The 21,743-nt window shown below is 36.1% G+C and overlaps 1 protein-coding gene across 6 annotated transcripts in view; it reads left to right on the forward strand.

Annotated features, from left to right (window-relative positions):
* Positions 1 to 21,743, forward strand: part of LNX2 (ligand of numb-protein X 2) — a 75,827-nt gene that overhangs the window by 47,719 nt on the left and 6,365 nt on the right. For all 6 annotated transcript variants that reach the window (XM_037741690.1, XM_037741691.1, XM_017537507.2 and 3 more), the window contains 6 exons: positions 4,937 to 5,184; positions 6,461 to 6,660; positions 11,592 to 11,960; positions 14,426 to 14,566; positions 17,946 to 18,123; positions 20,931 to 21,162. In XM_037741690.1, the coding sequence (XP_037597618.1) occupies positions 4,937 to 5,184; positions 6,461 to 6,660; positions 11,592 to 11,960; positions 14,426 to 14,566; positions 17,946 to 18,123; positions 20,931 to 21,162 (1,368 nt within the window). The remainder of the gene's footprint in view (positions 1 to 4,936; positions 5,185 to 6,460; positions 6,661 to 11,591; positions 11,961 to 14,425; positions 14,567 to 17,945; positions 18,124 to 20,930; positions 21,163 to 21,743) is intronic.

The following is a 21,743-nucleotide window of genomic DNA, read 5'->3' on the forward strand; positions in this document are numbered from 1 at the left end:
GCTGGGGTTAAAGCGCCCAGCTGTGCATTCTTTTTCATTAAACTTTTTAACTCCAGGATTTCCATTTAGTTCTTTATTATTACTTAATGTTTCTTTATTGATATTTTCTTTTTGGTAAGACATCATTCTCATATTTTTCTTTAGTTCTTAGTTCTTTAGATATGGTTTCCTTTACATCTTTGACTGTATCTAAAATAGCCGATTTAAGTTATTGTCTGATAAAGCTAATACCTGGGCTTCCTTAGGGACAGTTTCTGTTGGCGGCCTTTTTTTTTTTTTTTTTCCCCTGTGAATGGGCTGTACTTGCTTCTTTGCATATATCTTAATTTTGTATTGAACAGTGGACATTTAAAATAATATAATGTGGCAACTCAGAAAACTAGATTCTTCTCCTTCCTCAGACTTGTTGTTTGTTTGCTACGTGACTCTTATGAACTAATCCTGTAAAAAAAAAAAATTTCTGTTCATTTAGTATACTGGACAGATAATAATTGGACAGAGAATTCTTTAAATACCTGAGATAAAAAAATCTCCCCATCTTTGATAGGGGCTCTGTGTGCATGGTGGGGCATGCCATACCTTCAACACTCAGGCAGTTGACAGCTCCACCTTAGTCTTCATTTCCTGCCTTCACAGATCTTCAGGATCAGCTGGAAGTGAGAGTTTAGGCCTTCGTGGGTCTTCGCTGTGCACACAGCCCTGAACGTAGCTGAACCTCTATGGATGTTTCATTCCCTGGCTCTTCCTTTTAAACATTCTGATTAGCTTTTTATTTGTGTTCAGGTAGCCACAGTCTTCAACAGTTACCTCTGATTTTTTTTTTTTTTTTTTTTTAACAAATGCCCCCAATGAAAAGGAAGTTTGCCCTGGGTAAGACAGACACACAGTCATGCAGGAAGCAAGTACAGGGAAAAGAAGAAAAAAGACAAGCACACAAGGGGAACCATAGACAGGTCAGTTAATAACAGATCTCTGGGAATGGGGCTGTGAAGGCTCTCCAGTCTGCTCTTCCAGTGTCTGCCAGCCTCCTGATTTCCACTGTGGTGTGGGCTATTGCTTTTCCAATATGCTGGGGAGGTAAGGATCGCAATAGGGTAAACTGAAATGCTACAAAGGTCTCTGTTCTTACTGAGAGTTGGCCATTTTTCTTGAACAAATATTCTCCCAATTGCTATAATTCTTTGACTAATTTCCAGAATTCAGAAATGTTTGGTTCTGACAATTTCTTCCAGTGTAATCATTGCCTTTATGGAGGAGAGACTTTTCAGATATTCTTAATTCACCATTTTCACTGACATGACTTGAATTAATTTTTTCCTAGCTATTTTTGTCATTTTTCTTGATTCTAAGGTGCTCACATTCTTTCAGCTTCATAAAATAACTGGCATTGTGCAATGTTTAGTATGCATTGTTTCTACTGCACTACCACCACCCCTGCTACTAATACTAATACTACTGACAGTGATACAGTGTGTTGTTACACCACGTGCTTCCTAGTGTGAAGTAGCTCATATGCAGTTGTTATCAGGGAATCTTGTCACTGTAGCATAAATCAAATTAGTCCATATGTAATTTTTTCTTTATGAGGAGAGCAAGAATACTGAAAATAGAAGAACAACCCTCAGCAGGAAAGGAAAAATCCCTATTTGGGTCTTGGCTGCTACAGGAGCATTTTGGTTTTATTTCAAGAAAATTAAAAAAACGCACCTACATGTTCAGATCCCTGCCTTGGGAGGCGCAGCCCTCAGCCACTGGCAGGTTGCACTGCCTCTGCAGCCCACTGTCTCAGAGCTCCACTCCTGTCTGCATGGTCTCAGCATGTGCCTACCTCAGTCTAACTGAGTGTCACATGCTTTTCTATTCTATCATTTTTATTTTTGATGTCCTCTGTAGTAGTCTCCTGCTACATTGAGTTACTTGCCTGAATAAACCAAGTCACCTTCCCCAGTGCAGTTTCAGTTTGTGTTCTTAAATGCTCCATTTCCAAAGCTGGATATGTTTTTGTTTTTTGATTTCTGTTTTTTAATGATCACTAAGATCCTTCTAACCCCAACAGTCTGTAATTGTGTTTCTGGGTACAAGTTTTTAGAAGAAATTCAATTTATATTTTCCCAAGGCCTAGAAAAAGAACAACATATGAATGAATTTAGTATGATACGCTGGCAAGAACAGAAGCTAGAAGCCTTTGAAATCAGATCTGAGTTTGTTTGGATTATGGCTCTGCAATTTAATAGCTGTGTGATGTTGGCTTAGTTGGTTAAGTCTCAAGTTTCCCATTTGTTAAATGGGGATGACAGAGTGATTGTGAGGATTTAATGAAATAATGTATATGAAGGTTGTTACCTAAGTGATTGGCACAAATTAGGCACTCCACAAATGTTAGGATTTTCATTTATCTTTCAGTTCCAAGTATTTGCAACTCGAGGGATGATGGCTCTGAGCTGTCTGAGCTTTTTTTCTGTCCAAGCCTGCTCTGATCTAGTCATTCCCTAATGGTTTTTTTAAAATATAGCTTTATTGAGATGTATTTCACATATCATAATATTCACCTGTTTCCACATAAAAAAATTCACCTATTTTATAAATTTATTATAAGTTGCACACTTTATTTAAAGTGTGCAATTCAGTGCTTTTTAGTGCATTCACAGAATTGTGTGACCATCATCAAAATCCAATTTTTGGAACATTCTCAGCATACCTAAAAGAAAGCCAATACTCATTAGTAGCCATTTCCTGTTCCCCAATACACAGGTTTTGAGTGATCTACCCCAACTCTTTTTTTCCTTTAAGCCCTGTTGCAGTTTTTCTAGAATGCATATATTATGTTAACAGAAATGCTAGTAGTATAATCTGGTCTTTTGCCCACATCCATGAAAGTGTTCTTTCTGAGGTTACCTTCTGATTGCCAAATCAACCCACACTTTTTGGTCCTTATTTTTATTTGCCCTTTCTGTGGCCATTTGCACTATTGGTCACTTTTTGTTGTTGACACATTTATCTCCCTGGTTAAGTTTGCATTCTCTCGTACTCTCCTTCAGTCTAGTTGTTCAATTTCATCTACTCGGTTGATCCGTCTCATTTAAATATGGGTTTTCCCAAATGTTCTATCTATAGCTTTCCTCTTCTAATGCTGAGTGACATATTCTCCATATTTTACATGATGTCATTTTTAATATTTTTCTTTAGTTTCTGTTAGCGGTTTGCTGTCTTACTGAATTTAGGTATACCCATTACTTTGACTTTCTAACAACTTTAGCTTTTCCTTTGAAAAGTTATTTTTGTATGTTTAATAACTATAAGATAGGCCTTATTATTTAGTTTGTGAGGGCGTAGAGTTGTTAGCTAGACTGATTCCCAGGTGTACATAATCTGTTTGTATTTCCTCTTCAGTTTCTGTTCCTGGTTCATTTTTTCCATTGAAGACCAGCTACTCTTGTGTAGGTACTTGCGTGTGGTGTGGTTGTTGTAAATTAAATCTTTATCTGTCTTTTTCAGTCATACAATTTTTATGGTCCAGTTTTTGCCTCAACTTTTTTTGAATAACATACTTTAAAAATGTATTTTTTATTAAACCTGTTTACTTGACACAAGTAATTTTTTTATGATCTAATTTTCAAAAATAGTTGTCAGGCCCTTGGAAGAGCATTCCCTGGATTGCTGTACGACAACACAGAGGAGAAAACCATTTGTCCCCTTCTTAACAAGGTGTAGGGAAAACAAGAAATGAGAGAAAGGTGAATAAAGACATTTCATAGTGAATCCTTTTCAAGAACTTGAAATCCAGGACTTAAAAGAAATCTTCAGGAGGGAAAATGCATTATTTTTATAGTTAAGGGATTGTTTTTAGTTTTAATTGAATTTAATTCTGTACTTTATTGTGTTAGAAATTTTGGATTTTAAAGAAATATTGTTGAGTGAAGGTCTGCAACCCTAGGCATAAGGTCTGTGATTACCTATCCTACCAAGCATTACTGTAGCTAATTACAACCAAAGCAGGTGGTATCTGTAGAGTCATGGTAGGCCTCAGGTTTATGTGTCCAACTTTCCTTAACTGATCTTCTTGTCCTCCCTCCATCCTTCAAACTAGATATTAGTCACTGTCAGTCAAGGTGTCCAGTGGAAAGGCACTGGCCCCTTGACATCATTTTAAAAATTTGTTATATAGAGCCTTTAAGCTTAAAAACAGGCATCCATCTGCTCCTTTTATTTGCTTAAATAAATAAAAACAAACAACTTAAAGGTTGTGATTTCTGGGTATTTTATGTAAGCTTCCCAAGTACTTGGAATATATTCTTCAGTTTATGTAGCATATCTATAATTCTGTTGAAATTCTAATTTCACAAACTAGGAGGCATGTTTTTCTTTCCATGTCTATCATAAAATAAATTATGTGCATCTTTGCTTTGTCTTCCTGTCAGTCGTAAAGCTTCCACTAATTAATGAGTGTCTCGTGTGTCTGTGAAGAGTGTAGAAGCATGGTGACACAATCAAGTCTAAGTCAGGAGCAACCACTTGTGGGGGAAGACTGCTGATTTCACTGCTGTGGTTAAGCCATTTGACCTGTAAAGGGGTTATGTAATCAGAATTTTAGAATAATTCTTGCAGTACTGAGACGACTATTAGCATCTTTTCTGGTGGCAAGTATATACCTGTGTACAATTTTTAATTGGCTTATTCTTTGAGATACATACCCAACCATTGTTCATGCTAATACCTTCTGTTTTTGATTATCTGCTCTGTGGAGCAATAAGAACTGAGTGTGAGTGGAGATTAGGATCGCAACTATGTACTGCCTGTAGGTACTTCTAGCTTCTGGTTCTGTTTGTGTAGAAGCTGTGGCCACTCTTTTGTTGTGGTACAAGCTCTTAGTCCCCCCTTCTATTTTGTTTGTTTGTTTTCAAAATCATCTGGAAACCATCTGATATTCTTTTTCTAGATGTCCTGGAGCTTCTCATCGGAGAGTTGCCCTGGAAAGAAGGAAAACTAGTAAAACTCAGGCAGACATTGAGAATGAAAATGGGCCCACGATACTAGATCCTGCAGTTACCTTATCTCCAGAAACGGACTGTTTGGGGACAGGCACAGTGCCTGTGGAGCGGCACTTGACATCAGCGTCTCTTTCCGCATGGAGTGAGGAGCCTGGCCTTGACAACCCTGCCTTTGAGGAGAGTGCTGGAGCTGACGGTATGTGTGGCGCAACTCCTTGTGTATTTCACCTGTTTCCTTTCTTCCCGCTACTTGCCCAACACATACTTTTTTCTTTAAGGGGGAAAAAAAACTTAAAGAAAAATAAATAACAAAAACAAAGAAAAAAAACTTTATTGAGATGTAATTTATGTACATCATTCACCCTTTTCATTGTACAATCTTCACTAATCAAACAGCACTCTCTCTAATACAAACCAGCACTCTCTACATACAGAAGCCTCCTAACAGTATACATTTTAGAAACAAATCACAAATCTTACCCCAGAGGCGGGTGGTCCTAACACATCCCTTTTCTGTTGCAGTCTGTGAACTCACCACCTATTCTCATGGTTCTTACTGCCTGTGTGTGTGTTCAGAAACTTCACTTCTTGTCATAAGAAGTCAACATCAAGAACAACACAAAATACACAGCTCAGATTAAATGCTATTCTGTGTCAGGCACTGTGCCAAACATTTTATATGTATTAACTGTTTAGATGCTTATAACATTTTAAGTTTTTGGTTTTTTTTTTTTTTTTAACAAGAAAACTGAGGCTCAAGAGATTAATTGGTTAAGTTTATGCAACCAGTAAATAACTGGGTTTGTATTTGATTGCAAGACCATGCTTCTTACCATTATACGCCTCTGCTGCCAGCTACTGCTCTATAACCCACTAGGAAGTTAACAGAAGGCCTGTAGTTATGGATCTTGGGCATATCATGGTAGATGGCCCTTGGTATTTCCTTTTAAAAGTGATTTTCTTTTTCCAAGCTCTACTACAAATTTGAATTTTCCTTGCCGCAACTATGCATCTTCTTTGTTTCCTACGGCTCTGTTCAAGACCCACCTCTTCTTAGGAGCTTGGTTTGGCTACTCTCTCAACATCTGTGCTATTTCTATGCCACAGAGCTAGTGTTTCCTTTGTACCGCCTTGCATTTTGTACATGTTTCATGGTCCATTCTTTCTCTCATCAGTTAGGCAGGATGACTTTCTTTTCATATTTCTTAATCAGATCACTGTGTCATCCCTAGTGATCTGACACATAGTAGCTATTTATTAGTTATTTACTGATCACTTTTGGTAGAGAAAATCTTTAGATAATCTTAACATACAGATATTTTGTCATTTTCTTTCTTATCCTTTTGTTTCTTTGTTGCTTAGCTGTTAATCCTGTATTAATATGACATATTTACCTGAAGATAATAAGAATATAAATTGTTCGGGGGTGTTTTTGACATATGTTTTTCTCTGTCTCATTTTTAACTTGGCAGCCACACAGCAGCCACTTAGTTTGCCAGAAGGAGAAATCACCACGATTGAAATTCATCGGTCCAATCCTTACATTCAGTTAGGAATCAGCATTGTGGGTGGCAATGAAACACCATTGATTAACATTGTCATCCAGGAGGTCTATCGGGATGGGGTCATCGCCAGAGATGGGAGACTCCTTGCTGGAGACCAGATTCTTCAGGTATCAGTTTTAATTATTCTGTTAATGTGTGCCCTTTTGTTCTTATACTTAAACCTTAGAAAATTCTGTTATGGAACCTAAATTATATATAGGTAGTTTTGCTGTTTCTATATGCAAAACATCAGAATTTGTCTATAAATTTGTGTTATTTTGCAATATACAGGGAATATTTTTTTTCTTCGTACCTTAATTTTCATTTCTGCATGTGATGTGGCTTGGCACGTGATCTCAGGCTCCCTGAGCTAGCTAGACTCTTCCCTGGTCTGGCTAGCCTCTTCCTGCTTGGACTTCTTGAGAGGCTGTTTCATCCATGTTGAAATTATCATCTCATTGGCTTTATTACACCCCGTTTTCCCATTCATTACCTTCATTGTTGGAATTATCCATTTCTGCACAGATTACTAAAATCTAGAAAAGAAAAAACCATGCAACACTCATAATTTATACCACAGAATATAAGATAGAGTTCAGAAATCTTGCAGTCATCTCCTGTCAACCCCCTAATGCACTTTCTTAGCAGACAGTCTAATTCTGCATTTTCAGTAATCCCGTTGTTCCCCTTACTGTTTTCCCTTTCAGAAGATGATCTTTAGCAAGAAACAGGTATTCTCAAAAAAGAGCTAGCATGGGACAAGATATTTTATTAGAGGGCATGTTGAGATGAGCGTAGGAGGATGGTAAGAATTCTACAAGACCGGAGTTTATGTTAATGCTGGCCTGGAACATTTACATCATACAAAGGTGATAATAATTAAAGCTTAAAAAATGGATAACTTCTAGGAGAGAGAAGAAATAAGAAAAAATATTTTCTGCCAACCCAAGCACAGGGACTCCTCTCTCCTTGGATTTATGGATTCAGTCCTTCACCATGACCTGTTGATATCTACCCCCTACTTCCATTTCCCTGCCACTTCTGGAGTCTAGGACTTCATTACTGGATATCTAATTTAGTATAATACCCTATTATATACTTCTGCCTCCACTCTTCTCCCTTAAATCTGACACAATCACTGCCAGTTTAATACTTCCGCAACCCTGCTTGCCTTGCAAAGATTCAGCTAGGAGGTCAAGTCCAGTCTGATTAATCTAATAGTCCTGGTCCTCTATGGTCTTTTATATAATCTATCTTCTTAATCTCTTTATTTCAGGCACACTAGCTCATTCATTTCTCACAAAGTTCTGAGCACTGTACTAGTTGCTGGTGGTACATTTCAGAGCAAAATACTGACCTGTCCTCATGGAATGTATAATCCAGCAGAAGAGCCAGACATAGCAATCTTATTCCTGCAAACACCTTATTCCCACACTGCAAACTGTCCTCATCTCATGCACCAGTCTGATCACCTTCATCCTTAAAGCCTTTGTTCAGCCATTCTCCCCTATACTGATTCTTCCTACATTAGTTATTATTAGTATTCATCGCTTTTCTCTTCATCACTTGGCACGTGATCAGTTACAGTAAATTATGTGAACATTTCACATATGTAGGCACGATCTGTGGTAATTGCAACCACCCTATCGGTACAGATTATGAAACAGATTTCTCATAGTTTATAGTAAGTAAGTGCTCAGAAAACACTTGCTGAGTCAATAAAAGAGTGAATTTGAATATAACATGCCATTGGGAATAGCCATCTTTTTTATTAAAACAAAAACTTGGTTAGTGTTTTTAGTTCTTGAAAGGAAATCTTTAGACTTGGCGCTGGGGAAGGCTACAAAGGCAGCCAGGATTGATCTTCCTGCTAAGGATTCTTGGGTTTGGTTTCCAGTCCCGTTTGTATGCTGCTTTTCATGGTGTATTATTCCTGAAAATGATTAACACTGAGGCCAAAACCCTTCCTTCATTACCCCTAGCATGGCTGAGACAGACTGAACTTTCAAAAAGTGTTTTGTTTTTTACTAAATACTTAAGAGGAAATAGAGGAATACAGGAACATAACTAATCCAGCTTATATAAAATCAGATTTCTGATCCTGTCATAGCTAGCTGTTTAGTTAACCTAGCTGCTAGTACTCTAGCTGCACAGGCTGGCACAACTTGCAGGACCCCTTGAATTTCTTACATCCTAGCTCCTGACCTGATTTTTCAGAGGGACTCCAACAGCTCATTTCCCAGCATCATCCTCCCAGACATCTTGACATTTTGGCGGTCAAGACCAGGAAAGCCAGATAGTCCTTTTCTGCAGCCCAGTGTTCTTTGACTCTCCCACTTCTGGGCTTTTTAGCTAACATTTAAGTGTACACTTATTTTTGTGTTTTGTTTTTTGCTACCAGCCCAGTATTGTTACTATAGTTATACATTTTTCATTCTCCCTCTTAATTTTAAAAGTAAAAACAAATGTTTTTATTTATAATTCTTTGAATATAACTGAGATTTGTTTTTTAGATTTTGTTCACTAATACACTTCATCATTGGGCTTATTTCTATAGTAGAGAATGATTCATTAACTGAATCTTTATACCTCAAAAGATTATAATTATCTGAAATTGTCGACCATATTTTTGGGAATTAACTCAAAGTTGTAAAGTCTACATTTTAGAAATTCCATTGCATTATTACTGTTTATGTAAACCTGTATACTAATAGCTCCAATAATGGCAATCTTATATCTAATTTAATGATTCAAATTGATAAGGAAAGTCTGAGCACATAACCTGATTAATGAATTCACAAAGTGTCTCCCCTATTATAGGCCCTGACTTCTGGTTGGCTTTTAACTGGTGTGTTGGAGCCAGTAAATAAAGCCACACCCCATTCCCAGATATGGACTATTGATGGTTATTCAAAAGTAAACACATGGAAGGAGGCCTATTTGGTATATTTTACTATCTGTTCACCTCCAACTTTGTGTAAGCTGAATAAATATAACACAGTGAACCAATTTGAAAATCTTAAAGAGGCAGTAAGATGGCTCATTTGCAGACCAATGAGCTAGCTTGCATTTTCATTTTTGTAGACCATATTCATAAGCAGTGTGTGGCTTTGGTGGTTTTCCCACATTTATATATATATTTATTTACATACACAGATGTTATTAGACACTCTGAAAAGGAGAACCATATGCCCTCAGAGCCATTTGCTACTCTTAGAGTTTCATATGCAGCCTTTTTGAGCACTTTTGAAGAAAAAAAAATTGCTATTATAAATTACCTCAATTTCATTAATAAAAGTAATATAACTTAGAACATTATTAAGTATTTTCAGTTTAATGAAGTCATCGATAATGTAGGCATTTTCAGTTTTGAAGGAAAATAATTACAGCTATTGTATTGGTAAAAAAAAAAAAACATGTAGCTCAAAAATGTGATAGTTTGCTATGCTGATGCTATTTTTACAAAATCTGGAAGCAGTATTTTATTTGGTTTCTGCTTTCTCTGAATTTCACCGGCAACCATGCATTCCTGGAAGAGAAGTCTTTTTCCAGTTGTAGAATATTCCCCAGCCTGCTTCACAAATATGTTATGAGGCTGCAGGTTTACACATGGCTGGATTTTAGCCAAACATTTTTTAAAGTCGTTTGTGATATGTGTTATATGTCTGAATATAAGATGGAGAAATGTGAACCTGCAGGTAGGTAGCTTTTAAGCTAACTAGCTGGAAATGGTGGTTTTGACTAATGAATCTGTCTGCCTGGTTTTTTAGAAGCTGCTTCTTAAATATAATAGAACTTCGGAAGTTCGGTTCTTGACCCTGTATTATTCAATAGTTTTACCAAGGACTTGGTTGACTACCAAAGTCATAAATGTTGCAGACTTGGGAGAAAAAAAGTTTGTGTATGGCTTCTATGAATTCTGAAAGGTGTAAATAGGTCAAAATCAACAAATTCAAAATAGTCGTATTTAAAACTATCATTTTTTACGTGCTGTTACATATCCAAGGATCAGTCACTATATTTTTTTAAGATTATAGAGGTTAATAAATAAATGTTGTATGAGTATTGAATTATGCTTGATGCATTAGATATACATTACATTTTAGTTTTAATGGTAAAAACCTTAATTACTTTTGCGTCCACCTAATACTTGTGTGCTGAAGAATTAGAGTGAAATTACATGGCCGGGCGTGGTGGCTCAAGCCTGTAATCCCAGCACTTTGGGAGGCCGAGGCGGGTGGATCACGAGGTCAAGAGATCAAGACCATCCTGGTCAACATGGTGAAACCCCGTCTCTACTAAAAGTACAAAAAATTAGCTGGGCATGGTGGCGTGTGCCTGTAATCCTAGCTACTCAGGAGGCTGAGGCAGGAGAATTGCCTAAACCCAGAAGGCGGAGGTTGCGGTGAGCCGAGATCGCGCCATTGCACTCCAGCCTGGGTNAAACTCCGTCTCAAAAAAAAAAAAGAAATTACAATTAACCTGAATTTCTTTCAAGTTAAAAGTTGCTTATTATAATAAGGTTGTATACCTGGAATATGCCACTTTCCTTAAAATAACAATTTGTTTTGTCTAGCTTAAGTGTATTTCATTTGGAAAAAGCAAATTTGTAATCCAGTAAAACTTAAATTTTTGTTCCACTAGAATTAGTATTTATTGTATTAGTATTTGCCACAGGTTGATCTGTTCGTTCTCATACTGATCCCATGAAGTAAACACATTTTACAGATGAGGAAACACATTCCGACAAGTTCTGTAATTTGCCTAAGGTTATCAGTTAGTAAGTGGAAGAACCTAGGACTCATATTCAAGACTGTCATTAAAGCCCGTGATCCTAGCTACTATTTTTTCCTTGATGCTGGTCATTGTAAGTTAATACTAGAAACTCTGTTTTTAAATGTCTTTGATGTGGTTTCTTTGTAAATAATGGTTGTACAGCATTCTTACCATACTAGCACTCTCGCAATACTTAATTTTCCTTGGAAATGTTACATAAACATTCCTACAAATTGGAAGAATAAAAGGTTGTCACACTTTGGTCACAATTCTTTTTTTCTAGGTCAACAACTACAATATCAGCAATGTGTCCCATAACTATGCCAGAGCTGTCCTTTCCCAGCCCTGCAATACACTGCATCTCACTGTGCTTCGAGAGAGGCGCTTTGGCAACCGAGCACACAGCCATTCTGATAGTAACTCTCCACGAGAAGAGATTTTCCAAGTGGTTCTTCACAAACGGGACTCTGGTGAACAGCTTGGCATTAAATTAGTGCGAAGGACAGACGAACCAGGTGTTTTTATTCTTGATCTGTTGGAAGGGGGATTGGCTGCCCAGGACGGCAGGCTCAGCAGCAATGACCGGGTGCTGGCCATCAATGGGCATGACCTGAAGCATGGAACTCCAGAGCTTGCTGCCCAGATTATTCAGGTAAATCCTCTTGGCCTTCATTCCAAAGGCTTGGCCATAATGACCATATAGCAGTATTTGTTTTCATTGGCAAATGACATCAGAATTCAAGGGACATTTTATATTTCATTAGAAAATCAGGTGTAGCTACCTGAGTTCTTTAAAATCCACACAAGTATAACTTCATTGGAGATAGTCTTTTCTAAAAACTGCATCCACGTGAACTTTGGGGATGGTTATTTACAGAGTGTGGGCTGTACTGTTTCACATTCATTTCTCATTTGGTCTCTTGGTTCCATGATTAAGCCAGGTGTAGCAGATGGTAGTGTCCACCATTTAGAAGTGAGGAAAGGGAAGCTCAAAAGAGTTGTGATTACCACGGATCTGACTTACATGGTGTCTTAATTCCCTGACTGGATTTATATAAATAGGAGAAGAGTAACTCTTATCTCTATAGTGCCTTGTTGGTGATGTTTTTAAGGAATTCAAAGTGTTTAAAATACATGATAAAATTTGTCCACATAGCATCCTTGTGACGTAAGGAAGGATAGTCATTATTAGAGAAAGAACATGTTTTTTATAAAAGCATGAAGACAGATAAATTGGAAAGTCATCCAGAGAAGATATACACATTCTGCAGCATGCCATAGCATTTAATGATATGAGCAACTTCTACGTGATAAGGGTGCAACAAAAAGATGTTTTTCTTAAAGTTAGCAGAGCAAAACACTAAAAGGAAACCAAGCATTATATAATTGAGTACCAGGAAGTAGGGTAGGCCGATAGTCATTGAAAAATGTATTTGCAACACAGAATCAAATAACAGTGAAAATTTAAGACTATAAGAAAATCCAAGTCTCAACCCTCTTTATTGTGTTGAGAGGAGATTTTGATATTGGTCTAATTTCATAGACTTGAGGTTTAAAGAAATTGAATGCCTTAAAATTTCCTTAAATCAGAGGCAACATTAAGACCTATATCTGTGGGTATCAGCCAGCAGCTGCATCACTAAAACCCGGCTTATCTTGTAAGAGTGGAGATTGGTGGGAAGGAGGGGAAAAAAGAAGAGGAAGAGGAAGAAAAAAGCTAATGGAGTTGTAGCATTTGTTTGAGTAAAAGAGTCAAGTGAGAGGTTGAGAGGTCAGCTCAATAAGTTAGAAAATAATAGATAAACTATATGTCAGGCAATGTTTAAATTATCTAATTTAATTTAAATGTTTAAATTATCTAATTTAGTTCATTCAGTTGGATGATTCTAACTAAATTTCTAACCAAAATGTAAAAAGTATAGATATACAGGTAGAAAATGTATTTTAAATTGTCCATGATAATATTTTATATTTGAATGTTTATGTTTCATCATCTTTTGTGCTATAATTTTCTCCAAATAATGGAAAACTGAAGTTGCTCAATTTGTTTCTTTTTGAAAATAAGTAAAAGTCCTACTGCTTTTGGATTTATATATATATACACACATACATACTCCATGTTGTAAAAGGAAACCAATAATAAATGATTTTTGTGAGGCATTAAACTTATCACTTATTTTCTAATGTAAGAATTGAAAATAAAGTGTTTTCTTAACATAATTGACTATAATCATGGGGAGGTCTCCACTTTGTACTACAATTTCTTTAAAGCAGGCTATTATATTTTCCCGTAGGTATTACAGTAAAATTCGGCATTGTGGTCGTGACCAACAGTCATCATCAAGTAAATTAGATTTACACTTTGAAAGGAAGGATTACATCACTTGTAAAAATATAACTGGTATAAACGTATGTTCAAAACATAATAGATAATAAGCCTGTAAATTTAAAACAATAGTCATGAATCTCTAAAACAATTTAACCCTTGAGATGTGTGTGTCACATTCACACACATATGCCATACACACACACACACACACACACACACGTACGTATATATAAAGTCTTGTTATGCAGGATTTCTGTAGTCATTATTTTCAAGAGTGTTGAAGCTGATGTCCTATTTTTGACTCAGACCTAAAGCAGCAGAAACAAAGCTGTGCAGAATTTCATTATTATTTCTGAAGTAGCTACCGTGGAATTTATTTCAAAAGTCACAATGGACTCTAATCAAGTTTCGAAGCAGTTCTTCCTTCTATTTTATTTCCTTTGTTCTCCCTTACAATATCAAGGCCAACCTTGAAGAGGCGACGAAATATTACAAGAAAAGTTACCAATCATGAGGAGATGAGAGCCCAGGCAGTGTGACCACTTTGCCTTGGTCATTTTGGAGGTGGGGTTACAGAGGGCATGCCCAAAATCTTTGTGTGTGCGCCTCAACCGCAGAAGTTTTAAGATATTAGCTAATGAATATTTGCCACCAGGCGCTTGCGGTCACTGCCCAGATGATGCCCTGGTATAGTGATTGAGAAGTGCATTGAAAATTTCACTGCATGTAGTCTTTAAAATGACAAACATCATTAGTGACTTGTGGTAATGTATTTGTGTTTTCTCCAGGCCAGTGGAGAGAGAGTGAATTTAACAATTGCTAGACCAGGGAAGCCCCAGCCTGGTAACACCATGAGAGAAGCAGGAAATCATAGCAGCAGCCAGCACCACACACTACCACCATATTACAGCAGACCAAGCTCACATAAGGTAAGGATTTTTTTTTTTAATGCCACTGTCAAAGGATCACTTTTACAAGCTGATAAGATTTAAATGAAGTTTTTTTTGTATGTCAGTTATACCTCAGTAAAGCAGTTTTTTAAAAAAGATTCCAATGAGCATTGTTTTTCTGTTGGAAAAGGTAAATATAGGTGTTTAGAATGTGAAATGTATTTATTTTGCTACTTTGGATAGTGACTGCTTTGTTTCTTAGAACTAGAGATAGTTTCTTGGAGGGGAAGTTTCCTTTGCTAGGTGATTAATGAGAAGCATGAAATCTTCTATTTGTTTAATCCTACTTGAAAGTGAAATTTATCTCGGGTTGCTTATTTAAATGTATGAGTTGGTTATTGAAATGACATAATGAAGACAAGATTGACAAATCTATACTTAGCAATTGAGCCTGTTGCCTACAAAACCAGAATTAGAAGTGTGAATATTAAACATATGAATCAGGAATTTTGATAGGTACATATAGAATATTTCTTTTTATGTTAAAGCTTAGAGGAATATTATCCTAAATCATTTAAAATTCCCATATGTTAAGATTTGTTACTGTTTCTTCAGAATCACTATTTCAGTGGTTTTATGATGTATTCCACGTTTGTCTATCTGAGCTGAGAATTTTGATGCTACCTCACTTTCAGTCCAAAAATCTGAAAGGATGGTCCTTTAGCATTCTTTATATTATTTACTTCATTTGATCCTTTATTTGAACACTTAACTTCCAGTAAGCCAGGAGTTTTAAACAATGATGTTATGCTTACCTAATTGTGTGAAAATAAAACCTATATGTGAGCTAGCAAAGTAATTCTCCTTAAGTAAAATTAAATTGTTTTACTAAACAAAAACTTATTGTCACCGAAAGTACAACATTTGAGTGAATAATTATCTTTAGAGTCTGTCTCTGGTACCCTAAGACAGCACTAGCTTAAAGACAATCTTTTTGGCCCATCAGGTTTATATGGTTTTCTGAGCTTAAGTTCTATACAGACTTGTCAGTGGTCTTTGGTTTAGTTAATACTTAAAATAAATTATAATCACAGACTTCATTCTCATTTCTGAGCAAAACCTGAAATGCATGAAGGAAACCTGTAATTTGCCTTTAAATAATGACTGTGGAAAAGGGGTAATTGTTTTAAACAGGAAATTTTGAGTAGGCGTTGTTTCATATAGCCAGTCCTTGCTTTACAAGTTTTGTATACATGTAAAACTATAAGGTACAAGTTGATAATTGAATCTTCTATGTTATTGAATTTTATAATAATTTGAGATATTGGTATATATAACAACATCATAGTTTTAAGAGACTTTGAAAGACTGTACTTAATAATTAATTCCGGTATTCATATAGCAAACTCTCCTTATTTCAGTTTTGGACACATGTATTTTTCTGTTATAACTATACTAATTCTCATTCTCTTTAATTTTATATGACTGTTCTAAATAGCAGTGCTTAATTTATCCTTATGCCAGGCACTCTGCAAACCTGGCTGGTTAGAGCAACCACTTGAAATGGAATGTGTTCGTTTAGCTATTTACTACAGTATCTCTATTTGTTATGTCAAATCCTGATATAGTAAAGATCTCCTAGGGAAAACACATACCAATTCACCAAAACAACCTTTTCAGACAATTATAATCATTCTAAAAAATTAAAGGATATATTAGTCTACTACAAAGCTTCCCAGTAGCTGTTTCAATAAACATTCATGTGGTTTTAGGAAGTTCCTTGAAGTGTAGTGAGTATAATCTTTGAAGTTTGGTTTGGTTCCTGGGGAAAAACTACATACATTTCAGTCACCTAGGGTAATAAAACACTCACCCTTAATTGCTTAAATATCTAAGGACTGAACCTGCTTAAATAAATACACTCCAGGCTGCGTTTGCCTGAGTTATCTTTAGAATAAAGTTGTGTTTGCCAAATTTTGAAGACTGGTGACATAAATTTCATACCTTTAGATAAGAGAGCGCCTTAAAATGTTTACAAATTTTCTCCTTGGTCATAAAATTTTCTGAGAATACTGTGCTGCTATTACAAATATAAATTTCAAGAGTATAGATTTCACGTCTAGAGAAGTGTAGATAGGTCTAGAATTCCAGGCCCTGATTTAGAGATTTGGTAAATGCCATTGTTAACTGTTAAATACCTGTCAATTCTTAATGTGTTTTAAGGAAATGTTATAATTGTGTAAATATAATTTGTATTTTTTATTTTTTATATATTAACAATGTTAATTATCTGTAACATTCTGTTAACAGTTGATAAGTGTTAAAACCTTTTGAGTCATTATCTTGTGCTGTACACTTAATGGAATAGTTCTTGTGTAGGTGCATATATACAATACGTACACGTAGTCCATCAGACTATATGGATATATACAAAATACATATTTGCATTAATATATATTGTACATACTTTTAACACACATAAGTTTTGAATCCCAGGACAGTTGCCAAAATTAAAAGATTTGGGACAAGCTTCATGACCTCCCTAAGCTTGTTTCATCATCAGTAAAATGGGGTCAATAATACATACTTTCAATACTTTCGTGAAGGTTAAAAGAAATAATGCAGTAAAGGCATTAGCTTTTCACAGGTTAAGCTCAAATGTTATTTTAATATTAATATTGCATATGTACATCTTATTTTTTACTGAGTTCTAATTCGAAAGAAAAGTGACGTTTTATATTCTTTTACTTCCAGGAGTGTCTCAATAATAAGTAATAGTAACAAATGTCAGTAAAAATAGGAGAATACTAGTTTGTTGGGAATTTATTTCCCTTGTCAGTGACTTTTTCAAAAATTGAGTCATTTCATATCCTTTCAGCTTTTCATGAAGATTTTGAAGGTAGATTTGTACCTTTTTTATTATTGAATACTCATAGTCCTAGTCAGTAAGAATAGGAAGATAGGTCGATGGCCTTTTTCTCACAGTTACCAAAATCTACACTGTACTTTTGTACTACTCTGTCAACTTTTCTTTCAAACAAATGGGGAGAAAGATGGCAGTAAAAGTACTTGATTTGTCTTCAGATTCTTAAAACTCAAAAGCATAATTTACTTTTATGCAATAGATGAAATGTGAAGCTCAAATTATACCAACGATGTGTTTATTTTACTTTGACTGCCATATTTTAGCAGTCCTGTGTTTTTCACCTACATAAACCGTCATATGAAAATAACATAGTCCAAAATTTGACATTGATCCACAGTAGACTTATTAGGAACTGTATATTACTTTCATTTGCAAGCAAGGAATAAAAATAATCACTTTATAAATGCCATGTAAGTTGTTACCTTAGTTTGAAGTAATAACTTCAACTATATTTTATTATTATCCAATAATTTTTTTTCTTGTGTGTTTTAGGATCTTACTCAGTGTGTTACATGCCAAGAAAAACACATTACTGTAAAGAAGGAACCACATGAGTCCCTTGGCATGACTGTTGCTGGGGGCAGGGGAAGTAAGAGTGGTGAGCTGCCCATCTTTGTGACCAGCGTGCCGCCCCATGGCTGCCTTGCACGAGATGGCAGAATCAAGAGAGGTAAGATGGGTCTTAAAAATTTTTTACCACATCTTATTTCTGAATTAACGCACATTTTTAAAAGTAAAGAGTATCTACAAAGTATCTATTAAATGTGACCTTTTTAAATCTTTTAAACTGTCCCTTGCATATGAAAGCATAAAGTCATTCTATGAGGTTAGAAAAATGCCTTATATAAAGGAAAGTTGCTGAATTTCGATGACGGTTTCAGAATTTGCTAACCGTTACTGAGACTCTTGGATTATTTTATCTTGGGAAAAGATCCTCTAGCATTACAGCAGACTTAGGTACTCTGAAGGGCCATCTCACTGAAAAATAAATGTTTCTTTTAATAAAGTGTCTATGTAGAAAGGGACTCAGAGAGGAGGTGGAGTGGAAGACAAACTTAATTTTAGGGATAAATGCTTTTGCCATTTCATATCCCTATCAATGCTATATAATTTGTATAGACGGGGGCTGCAGTTAGCCACTATTAGCATGGTAAAAAAAAAAAAAAAAAAATAGCAGTCTCCATTGACTTAGTTTGTTTATAAGGTAAGAAAAGTGACTCTGAAAACATTTTTCCAGGTTGAGGTTGAATCCCTGCCTCACACCGTAAACACAAGTTAAGCCATGATGGATTCAAGACCTAAATATAAGAGCTGAAACTCTTAGAAGAAAATACAAGTGTAAATCCTCATGACTTTGGATTAGGCAGTAGTTTCTTAGATATGAGACCAAAAGCAAAAGCAACAAAGTAAAATATAGACAAACCAGACTTGAAAACTGCAAACTTTTGTGCTGCAAAGAATACAACTAAGGAAATGAAAAAGTAACCCACAGAATGGGAAAAACATTTGCAAATGATATATATGACAAATGGCTTGTGTCTAGAATATATATTCTTACAACTCTAATTAAAAAGACAGAAAACACAATGTAAAGATGGGAAAAGAATCTGAATAGACATTTCTCCAAAGAAGATAAATAAATGGTCAGTATTCCCATGAAAAGATGCTCAGGCCAGGTGCGGTGGCTCAAATCTGTAATCCTACCACCACTTTGAGAGGCCAAGGCAGGTGGATCACTTGAGCCCAAGAGTTTGAGACCAGTCTGGGCAATATGAAACAACGTTGTCTCTACAAAAAATAGAAAAATTAGCCAGCTGTGGTGGTGTGAACCTGTAGTAGTTCCAGTTACTCAGGAGCTGAGGTGAGAGGATCACCTGAGCTCCAGAGGTCAAGGCTACAGTGAGCTGAAATCATGCCACTGCACTCCACCCTAGACATCAGAGTGAGACCCTGTCTCAAACGCAAATCAAAACCACAATGAGATACTACTTTACAACCAGCAGGATGACTATAATAAAAAGGACAGCCAGTAACAAACACTGGAAAGGATGTGGAGAAACTGAAACCCTCATTAATTGCTGGTGGTACTATAAAGTGATACAGCTGTTTTTGGAAAACAATTTGGCAGTTCCTCAGAGAGTTAAACTGATTCCTCATATAGTTACCATATGACCCAGCAACTCCAATTTTAGAGAAATGAAAACAGCTGTCCATATGAAAACTCATATACCAGTTCATAGCAGCATTATTTACAATAGCCAAAAAGTGGAAACAACTCAGATGCCCATCAGGTGATGAATGGATCAATGGAATGTGGTCTACCCATACAACAAAATATTATTTGGCCATAAAAAAGACTGAAGTACTGGCACAAATTACGTGGATGAACACTGAAGATGTTATGCAAGTAAAAGAAGCTAGATGTAAAAGGCCATGTATGATTCCATTTACATGAAGTGTTCAGGAGAGGCAAATCTGTAGAGACAGAAAGCAGATTAGTGGTTGCTTAGGTTTGGGGAAGGGGAGTGACTTCTGATGAGTATGGAGAGAGTGATTAAAATGTTCTTAAAATTACTGTAGTGATAGTTGTACAACTGTGAATATACTGAAACCACAAAATTATATTCTTTAAGTGGGTGAATTGAATGGTATGTGAATTATATCTCAAGCTGCTATTAAGAAAAGATTATTTGTCCAGTTGTAGAATTGGCGTAATTTTATTTCCTTTTTGTTATTTTATTATGTTTTCTAAATTTTCTACAATGAAAACGATTTGCTTTCATAATCTAAAAAATCGATGATAAATTTGGAGAGAGAAATTTCTGTAGACTTTGTAGCACAAATGTCTGCTTCCTACAAAACTAATCCTTTCCTAACCTTTGATATAATCCTCATTGCTGTTTTTTAATATATTACTTAGCAGAGCAACAGTTCTTTTCTTCCTCAAACAGGGGAAAACATTCAAACCACAAGTTTCATTTCTTTGTGTGAGTCCAGGGACAGCTTCTCTGTACATATTCTGATGTTTGCCCTGAGTGAACTCTGCAGGGCTGTCCTTATGTATGGAACCGTATAAAGTAAAATAAATTAAAAATTTATTTCTAAGGGCAAAGGATCAAATGATTTTTGATTGGACAGAATTGTAGAAATCTCTGAAACTCCAAGAAGAGAAATGAACCTGCCCAGGGCCTATGCACAGCTAAATTCAGACTGATGATTCGGACTTCCAGTCATGTCAGGGTTCCTCAGGCCACACTTTTTTCCATGTATTATGACATTATTTTAAAATTGTGAAATGTTTTCTATGTTGGGTTTCTTCTCAATATTATAAAAATTACAAAGAAATAATAAATGCCTTCTCACCTTATCTCATCAGAATTGTGGGCACTAACTTTTGTTGCTCAGTTTGTAAACAGCAAGATTTGCGGGTGAATACTCAGTGGCTCAGCTCATTTTTCTTGTTTCTTCATCTGAAAGGTGATGTGTTGCTGAATATCAATGGCATTGATTTGACCAATTTAAGTCACAGTGAGGCAGTTGCCATGCTGAAAGCCAGTGCCGCGTCCCCTGCTGTTGCCCTTAAAGCACTTGAGGTCCAGATTGTTGAGGAGGTGACTCAGAACACGGAGGAGCAGCCAAGTACTTTCAGCGAAAATGAATATGACACCAGTTGGTCCCCATCATGGGTCATGTGGCTTGGGCTTCCAAGGTACTGAGTGCTTTCTTCTTGTTTGATGGAAATCATAATCATACTTGCAACCCTTATGAGACTGTAGCATAATAAATTTACCCATTGGGAGAAAAAAATCTTCAACTCCATAAAAGTAGGAACATCAAATCAAATTACAAAAGAAAATGGTAATTTTTCTTAGGCGAGTACATTTTTAAAGGTACACAAAGAAAGCAGTTGTGTCCATTCCTATTAAGGCTCCTCAGCGGGCTAGCCATGAGATTGGATAACCCCGTCTCTTGCTTAGAAAACCTGTCATTTACCAACACTCATTCTGCTATGTGCTCAGAGTTGGTGCATTTTTCATCAGGAAAACCAGGCCAATCTTGGGGCATCCCCCCATCCCAGAAGCCATTCTTAAACACCGTTTAAAATCTTTTAACTCTCCCTAAAAAGGTAGCATTTAAACTCAATTTTTATTGGACACAGGAGTCTAGTAAGCCAAACCATTAGTGTTCAAGAATGACTGTTCCACTTTTACTTTTTACAAATGTGACCAGCCAACATATGCTGTGGTTGATCAGTGTTGGGGTCACAGAAACACATGGAACCTCCAGTGG

The sequence above is a fragment of the Cebus imitator genome, unplaced genomic scaffold (genome assembly GCF_001604975.1).
Source record: "Cebus imitator isolate Cc_AM_T3 unplaced genomic scaffold, Cebus_imitator-1.0 Scaffold103, whole genome shotgun sequence".
Taxonomy (NCBI): domain Eukaryota; kingdom Metazoa; phylum Chordata; class Mammalia; order Primates; family Cebidae; genus Cebus; species Cebus imitator.